Source organism: Aptenodytes forsteri, unplaced genomic scaffold (assembly GCF_000699145.1).
Source record: "Aptenodytes forsteri isolate BGI_AS27 unplaced genomic scaffold, ASM69914v1 Scaffold181, whole genome shotgun sequence".
Classification (NCBI taxonomy): domain Eukaryota; kingdom Metazoa; phylum Chordata; class Aves; order Sphenisciformes; family Spheniscidae; genus Aptenodytes; species Aptenodytes forsteri.
This window is the reverse complement of record NW_008795702.1, coordinates 4676807-4685513: the sequence shown is the minus strand read 5'-3', so window position 1 is coordinate 4685513 and position 8707 is coordinate 4676807. Positions and strand designations below refer to the sequence as shown.

At 38.2% G+C, this 8707-nt stretch overlaps 1 protein-coding gene across 1 annotated transcript in view; it reads right to left on the bottom strand.

Annotated features, from left to right (window-relative positions):
- Positions 1–1405: 1405 nt before the first annotated feature.
- Positions 1406–8707, bottom strand: part of VCAM1 (vascular cell adhesion molecule 1) — a 38473-nt gene continuing 31171 nt past the window's right edge. The window contains exons 2-8 of the mRNA XM_019473100.1: positions 8098–8376; positions 7027–7344; positions 6131–6403; positions 5234–5497; positions 4521–4787; positions 2706–2972; positions 1406–1992 (exon numbers count right to left, since the gene is read on the bottom strand). Of these exons, the coding sequence (XP_019328645.1) occupies positions 1832–1992; positions 2706–2972; positions 4521–4787; positions 5234–5497; positions 6131–6403; positions 7027–7344; positions 8098–8376 (1829 nt within the window). The 3' untranslated portion in view covers positions 1406–1831. The remainder of the gene's footprint in view (positions 1993–2705; positions 2973–4520; positions 4788–5233; positions 5498–6130; positions 6404–7026; positions 7345–8097; positions 8377–8707) is intronic.

The following is an 8707-nucleotide window of genomic DNA, read 5'->3' as shown; positions in this document are numbered from 1 at the left end:
TGGCACCACCTCCAAGAAATTTATGTCATGGGCCTGTCAAAGCTCTCCTCCTCCTCTGTCTTCAATCTTTTCTTCACCCTCCTACTGCATGCTCATATTCCTCCAAGCCAAGTCCACACTGCTCTCCCATTTTTCTGCTACACCCCCACTTTCCAAGCCTCCCTTTCCAACTGTAGATAAGCGCAGGACCCCGCATGCATGGATTTACTGTGCACAAAACACAGCTGAACATGCTATGAAAAAGATATGGGAGATCTGCACCACTGCCTCATTCTGCAGCTAGCTACCAAGAGACATCTGTGTTTGTATCACTGTTGGGAGCAGTTGTTACCATTTGTATAACATAAAGAAACTCTTTTGACATATCTCTGCTTGACCTTGTGTGTGCAAGTTTGGGGGAGCCCAGCCCACCTTCCTGTGCCTAACACAGCGGCTCAGGGCTGCTGAGACTAGATGCACTTCAACATCTCAGCCACAGTGCCTGCACCTCCCACAACCTTGCCTTCAGTGCTGAACATCACCAACCAGATGAGTCAAAGCAGCACTGGTAGCCAGGAGAAGGGATGTAAGGGAGAATACCATCAAACTCCACCTCTCCTTCCCCCTCATCTTTGCCTCTGCACAGAAAGCCCACTATTTTCACAGCCATTCTGCCAACACTGGAGAGAGTGTGCGGTGAAAAAAGGCGCCAACCAGGGTGCACCATGCAGGCACTGGTTGTCTGTTAAAAGGAAAGTTGTCAGGCAAGTGGTTTAGTTTTCCACAGTAAGCAGCTTGGGCAGGGCATTTCTTCAGGAAACAACTCAACCACCATTGCTGAGGCTGCATAGACGTTGCCTCTCCCCCTTGCCTAAGCCTTTAGGTTGCTGCCTGCCTTGCTTGTGCCTTTACAGCTAGGGCTTCCCATGACACTCGAATCTGCTGTTGCTAAGGATAATAGTTTTCACTGGTTCCTTCCATAGGAACGTGTATTCTGACATAATCTTAAGCAAGAATCACTAGGGGGATCTAGTCAAATAAACCTACTGGTAGTTTTATTTTGCAGTGGAAATCTGTAAAACGTATTTATCAGCAGCTTATATTCTACATGAAGGCTCTGATTTGGCTTGATCACGAACTAACAGAATTCTGACATTGATCTGAGAATGATTAAACCCTACAAAAATACCTCAGCTGTCCTAAAACTGACTAGACTATAATCCCAGACACTTTCTGAATAATATTTAAAATAAAATGTTTCACAAATGAGCCTTGAGATCTTACAATTAATTTAAAATAATTAGAAATGCATAGCCCAGTGATTGTGTAACTTCATTGAAGGTACAGAGTTTATGGCAATATGAGTGAAAAGAGAACATTTTCCAAACATTACCACAAGCAGACAAATTATATTAAAAACATTCACTCTGTAGAGTAATACAAAAAAAAATGTTATCATCTGATCAGCTCAAGTAATGCTGATTTATATCTTTGAATGAACAACATTTCTCTGTACAGTTGCAGTAAGACTGCAATTTTACAAACTGATATTCAGTTGAACATATTTATAACACAAATTATACACTATGTACAAACCTAGTTCTCCAAGGAACTCTTTGTTCAGCATGCTTCAACACAGAAGTGATTTATCAATTTCTAGGACAGGATGCTAGCTTTCCCTTTAATTTAAATACTGAAACACTTATCAAAACATGAAAAAAAAAATTCCATTTGCTATTACATGGCGGTGTTCTTAAGTCACTTGTTTGTTACCATATGTTATAGAAGAGTAGACCCAGTCACAACAATAAATAACATTGCTTATTATGAACTTAGACTTATATCCATGCGATCACACTTTCAGCCTGAGTGCTTTTACAAGACTGTAGGATCCATTTATCTTTGCTTTTCTTGACACGTAGATCAAAATTGCAACTACAGGTACTGCTACTGCTGTTACACAGGAGAATGCAATAATCAGTGGTATCATTTGATCTGGTTTTTCCAATCTTCCTGAAAATGGAGACAAAAGGAGAAAAAAGTTGTGCAAAAACCGATTGAAACAGATACATGCATATTACTGTAAAAGCAGTGTTATTAATGACTTTCATTTGGAACACTTTCTGTTTTCATGCACAAAGCACATCTCAAAACGTTTTCCTTATGCTTTTTTCTTTAGTAACTCCATATTACACACTTTAATTCCTAGCCACTATCTTGGTCTTGAATTTGCTATGCGAGTTCAAACCCATCTGATATCATCTGCAATGAAGAATACCATGGAGTTCATGAAGAATACAAGAAATATATCACATATTTTACCCAGGAAACATCTGGGGACATTTCTACCTCCTGGGAACAACACTTCAGGAGAAGACCATGTTTAAAAAGCCCAATCTTTAGATCTTTTTGTGAAGCAGAACTTTCTCTGGATTAGTCCCACTGTTCATGCATGTGGACAGAAATGCGGCCACGATCCACCTTTTTCTGGCCCTATCCTTAAAGCTACTGCACCAACTCAGGTAAGAGAGACAATAACATCCACACTGAAAGGAGGTTCAATACAGCTTATTCTCACCAGCTGTTCTATTATTTGGTTTGATTTGGGGTTTTTTTTTAGGTTAACTGCAGTATTGTTGCACAAGGATCAGCCATGAACTATTTGTGCTCACCTAGACACAAAATTCATTAGAAAGTACAAACAAAATAAGTTTAAGGCAACCTACCTACAACAGCTATCTCAATCACTTTGATGTTGTTTCCAACCTCATTGAAAACATCAAGCAAATATCTGCCTGTGTCATTTTTGGTGACATTGTAGAGTATAAAGGTTCCATTCACTGATGGCAGAATAATTTCTTTCTCCTGATGGAGTTTTTTCAGGACCATCTGTGATGGTGGGTTACTGTATGTGCTACATATAATAGTGACATTTTCTCCTTCTTTAACATTTTCTGATGGATATACTAACACAGTAATATTTTGGGGAGGAACTGAAAAGAAAAGAAATGCAAGGTAGGATTTAGCAACAAACAGAAGCAAAAAACTCATGAGTTATCAGCAGTTTGTACACACAAAGTACTAATCCAGTTAATGGATTCACTATAATATTTGAGCACATAGCTTTAGACACTACTCTGTCACGGGCTATCCTTCACACACTGCAGTGAACAGCAGCTGACAGAAAGAACATTTTACCAATTGATGGAGTATGTTGCATATCTTTTACATTATATGGAGCCTTTTCTTCTTTTCTTATTTTAAATTCACTGTTTATTCATTTGAGTTCATGAAAGGACACAGACCAACAGACCCAGAGGTTGATGTCTTCTTTCAACAGAAGAGGAATAGAAAAGGCAGAGGAAGGAGTCCTAGAATAGTATTTTTTTCACTAGGTTCCACAATTTTACATCCTGTTTTCAAAGGTGGAAGTGGAACTAGGAAAAATTCTGAAGCAGCAATTATTTTGTGCATCTGCTGTTTTGGACAGAAGTTTTCATTAGCACTAAGATCCTACCACTTATGACAAGAACCTGTGCAACTCATCTCAGTTTTTTTAAAGACAATTCATTCTGAATGGAATTGAAGTGAAGATGTCATTCTGTCTGTCTAAAACAATTCCTAATATTAACTCTGTACAGTAGTTATTTTAACTAACCTTTGGCATAAAGTACTATGTGCTGAGACTGCTCTCCCAGTTCATTAATGATATGCATTCATATGTTCCTGCGTCCTTTAGCTGAGCCCTGCCTATGGTATATTTGCCATCTACTCTTTCAAGGGTTGTGATCCCATCACCTATTTTCTTTCACAGGGTACTCTGAACAGATGTAACATCCGCAGATATGCAAGAGATGGTAACACTTTCTCCTTGTATCACTGCACTTGAAGGGAAAACTGAAAGTGTATTTTTTGGTGCAGCTACAAAAATAGTAAAGAATAAGGAAGAGAGATGGATTAGCGGCAGAAGTGATCCCTAAGCAATATACTGTTGCCATGCAATAAACGGAAGCAGCAGGGCTAAAGCAGAGAAGTCCGCTTACTACCTAAAATGAAACTTTGCTATCGTTGCACGTAGGTTGAGGAATCAGCATTTGGTATAGCTTAAATGCAGCTTGCAAGAACAGGATTCAGAATCGTAACTTAAAGGAGAGCCAAGGGGCTGTAATACAGTCCCTACACAGAGAAGTTTCAGCATGTACTTTCCCTTTGAATCTTTTGTATGCTGGTATCTGGATCCTCCACTGAGACCTATTTGGAAGAAAATACAGGCACTGCGTAGCTTCTTTGCCTCATGCATACATTTGCCGATTGGAAGGAGTGATGGAAGCTCAACTGACATGAGAACTTTGCCTAAGCTATCTGTACTAAAGCAGATTTCACCTTTCATTGTTTAAAGCTTTCTAAATGACTTAATGACATCAGGGCCACGTTTTAACTCCATTGACAAAGACAGAATTCCCCCGCCCTTCACAGAATGACATAAAATGGACGTAAAATACATAAAACAAAAAACTTGTGTTCTGTCTTGTTCTACCAACCTTGAACAAGTAATTTCACAGCTTTTTCTTCTTTGCCAAATTGGTTATAAGCTTCACATTCATAAAGCCCCAGATCTTGACTTTGTATGTTCTGTATAGTTAAAGTTGCATCTTTAAAAATTTTCTCAGACTGCCCAGTGGCATTCTTTTTCTTCCAAGAGATCACCGGAGCCGGATTACCAGAACTAGTACATTTCATCATCACAGTTTCTCCTTCTTTAACAGCAGTAGCAGGGATAACAGAGATCATTGTATTCTTCGGTCCATCTGAAAGACAGAATCCTGTAGTTAATCATCACTGGATTTTTTAGAGATGGATCCAACATGTCCTGCTGGATGCCAGGTTGTCGGCCTCCCAAAGTTAATTTATTTTTCATTCTCAGAATAAGTAAAGCACATAGTATCAGAGCTTCCATACAAACTCTCTACAGCCTAAACGTACTAACCAAGTACCTCTAACCAAGAATGTTAAGAAGGTAGATCAGTTTCTCGCTCATTCAGATCCTGACTTAAGACTGTCATTACATTAAAGATTTCATGTCTTTGTTTTGCTCATCAGCACTGCTCCTTTCTTTGGGGAAGAGCAGAGGACTATGCTGATTTTTTTGTACTCACAGGGTTTTGTTTATTTTGATTGTTACATTTATCACTGAAGTAAGTGGAGAATTAACTAATTATTTTTAAATGATTGGGAAAACATTACACATACTTACATTCCACATTAAGTGTTATTTCACTTTTACTTTTCCCAAACTTATTTTCTGCTACACATTCATAGTCTCCTCCATTTAGGAACGTCACAGATGGAAGAAGAATTCTCCCCTCACTGTAAGGCCCCATGTCTGCACTGTCAGATTTTCTCCTTAAAATAATCTTGGGAGGAGGGTTACTCTCAGCAGAACATTGTATGGAAACATTTTCTCCTTCTTGAACTGTTGTAGAAGGCTCAATGGAGAGTTCTGCAATGTTTGGAGCACCTGCATGACAAAAAAAAAGGCTGTTATACTAATGCAAAAGTACTAAAGACGGAGAGGGTTTTAAGAAAGCAGAAATTGCTCGCCCAAGGATCTGTTCATTTTGGTTTTGGTCCCAGTCTCCATCTGAGACTTCTGGCTCTATTGAAACAGTAGCAGTAGTAGTAGTAGTAGTAATAGTAATAATAATAATAATATTAATAATAATAACCCAAAATAGTTTTACTATTAAATGACTACTAAATATACTACTAATGACTAAAACTACTAGTTCAAAGAAGGAGACTGTGATGACCCTGTGAAATTGCTATGTACATTAGCATCTCAAGGAAATAACAGTGTCCCCCACACCACCATTTTCTCAGATTCTTTTATCACTTTGAGTGTTGCATTGCAGGAAATGTATAGAGGTATGACTGTACAACTGCAGTACAGAGAGAATTAGCTGAAAATTAAGCATAGAAATGAAAAGCACAGCCCATGAAGAGCAGTAGTAAATTGAAAGCGAAATCCTGAATACATAAAAAAGAAGGCCACATAATTTCCTAATTTTCAGTGTTTCAGAATCCTCCAACCTAACAGGCAGCTGCCAATTGGGTACTGGATAATACAAGTTAAATTCAAGCAGACTTGTACCTTGTATAACAATGTCCACAGTTGCTTTCTCTGTTTTATTAGTTACCAGATTAATTACTTCACAGATGTACTGTCCTGAATCAGTGAAACGGGCATGGGGAATAGAAAGGACATTGTTTTCTGTCAGATGCTGAATGCTTTCATCAGCCAGATGTTTTCTCCAAACTATTTGTGGTGGTGGATTACTCTCAGTCACACAGGTGAGTTTTAGAGAGTCTCCTTCCATTGGCAAGTTGCCTGGAGATGCAGTAATGATAGTATTTTGTGGACCAACTGGAAGAGAACAAAAGAGAGATAAGGTCAGCAAGCTAATGAAGAATGACATGCACATCTTTAACTCTAGCTTCTCTAGAGGTACATTTCACACAATACCAAGAAAAAATGAATGATGTGTATTCCAGTAACACGGTGGAACAATTTTTCCAGACTTGATAAGACATTTAGCTTGCAGCTTTGAAAGCTAAGCTAGACAAAATGTGTACAACTTTTTTTTTTTTTTCCCTCTTACATTTGTCTCCCTATTGTTTAGGACTACAAACTTGGAACTGCTAAGTGTACAAGGGCAATTTTAAAAACAATTGTTTATCTGCATGCTGCCATTTTTCTTCTGGGCTTTACTTTCTGACTGAGCACCCATGCCCAAGGTAAGAGAGTGAGAGAGGAGTTACTAAAGCATTGCTTAACTTCTGTCATGAACAACAGTGGGTATTTAATGACTCAGTGACTGTTACTGAATACAACAGAATTCAACGGAATACAATAGATTACCTACAAAAATAATACAGATAAGAAGTGCAGATTATAAATGATTTATAGCACACACTTTGTAAACCCATTCCATGAAACTTAACATTAAACAGTACTTGGTGTGAAAGCCCTAGAATAAAAATACTTACAGTTTGCATTCAGTTTCTGAGAAGTTACTCTTTCTTTGGGTTCAAAGTCCATATTAGCAATTGGTAACTTGGCCACACAGGTAATCTCTTTCCCAATATCTTCAGCCGTGGGATTAAATGAATATGTCACAGTTTTGGTCTCTGTATTTGTGCTGTCATCTTCATAAAAATTTTCCATATGAAGAACATGTTCCTCTTTCTTTAGGAGTACTTCCAGGTGATCAGAAGGATACACATCAGGAATTTTACAGATGACAGTGACTCGTTCTCCAGCAACTAAGGATGGGCTGATCTCAATGATAGGATCACTGGGGAAAGCTAAAAGAATAAAATCCATTTCTTTAGTCTAGCAGAGATGAGCTCTAGGGTCAACATAAGAGCAAGATCCAGACATCAAACATCTTGAGTTTAGAGGCATTCAGAACATAATGTTATACCAACTTTATTATAAGACATATCTTGATATGAAGACATACAGGTCTTTTACAAGCAGTTCATACACTAACAGGAATTATATTTGTACAATTGTTGAATCGCTGAAATATGATCATAAATGATCTAATAAGATCCAGCAAGGCACCTAGGCAGTGATACAGTTACCTAAATATAGGCACCCAGAGCAATCCATACACTGGTGGTATCCTGTTTTCTGTGCTGGTAGGTTTAGACATCTGAATCATTCCTCTGCAAACTGGAAAGGCTTTGATTGGGTGCTCTGCACTTGCAGGTTTCCCAAATACATCCATCTCAACCATATTGGTTGTTTGGTTTTTTTTTTCCCAGCTCTACGAATGTTTTGGAGAGTCTATGTTTTGGCTTTCGAGTATTACCAAGAATAAGAATAAATAAGACCAGCATGTACCACCTTCAGTGCAGAAAGCTAAGCAGAAAGGGGCTGAGAAAGAGCCCCAGACAGACAGATAAAGGAATCTTACAAGGAAATATATGTTGAGCTATAGCAGACTCATTATCCTAGCATTATCAGTTGACTACCAACCACGATATCTAAAAACAATTATTGATTTTTTACGAACATGTACTACTTAAAGAGAATTTTACATTTTTACTTACAGTAAAGTTCAACTTTGATACTCTTCTCCTTTTTCTCTTTCGCACCACAGAAGACAGTACACAGATAATCATGAGAATTCACAATGCTAACTGGATTCATAGTCAAGGTAGAGTATGTCCTATGGTTGTTCACTGTTCCTCCGAGGGGGTTGTCCATCTGGGTTCTCCAGGAAAAACTTGGTGATGCACAGCCAGTAGTATTGCATGTAAGTATGAGCGTTTCTCCAATCTGTGCAACAATTCTGCTAGCAGGTGTAATCTCCATTTCAAAACCTTTAACTACAAGAGGGAGAACATACATAAACTCAGCAGCATTCTCAAGATTTATTTTCCCATTTCTTCTCATGTTCTACTGTGACACGAGGTCATTACTTTGCAAGTTTACTTTACAGTTGTGTGGAGGTTAAACTAATAAAGCTCATACAGTGGTTTACAACTCCAAAATACCCCATAAACATTGCTATTTTTGTCAAAGATAATACAGACTCAGAGGACTCTAACAGACAGTTCTCATGTATAAAATGGCATAAACCCAATGCTGTCAGTGAAAATAAATGCATTGGCACAATATAACTTTTTTTGTCAGGTGGATCTGGTTCTAAACTTTGTA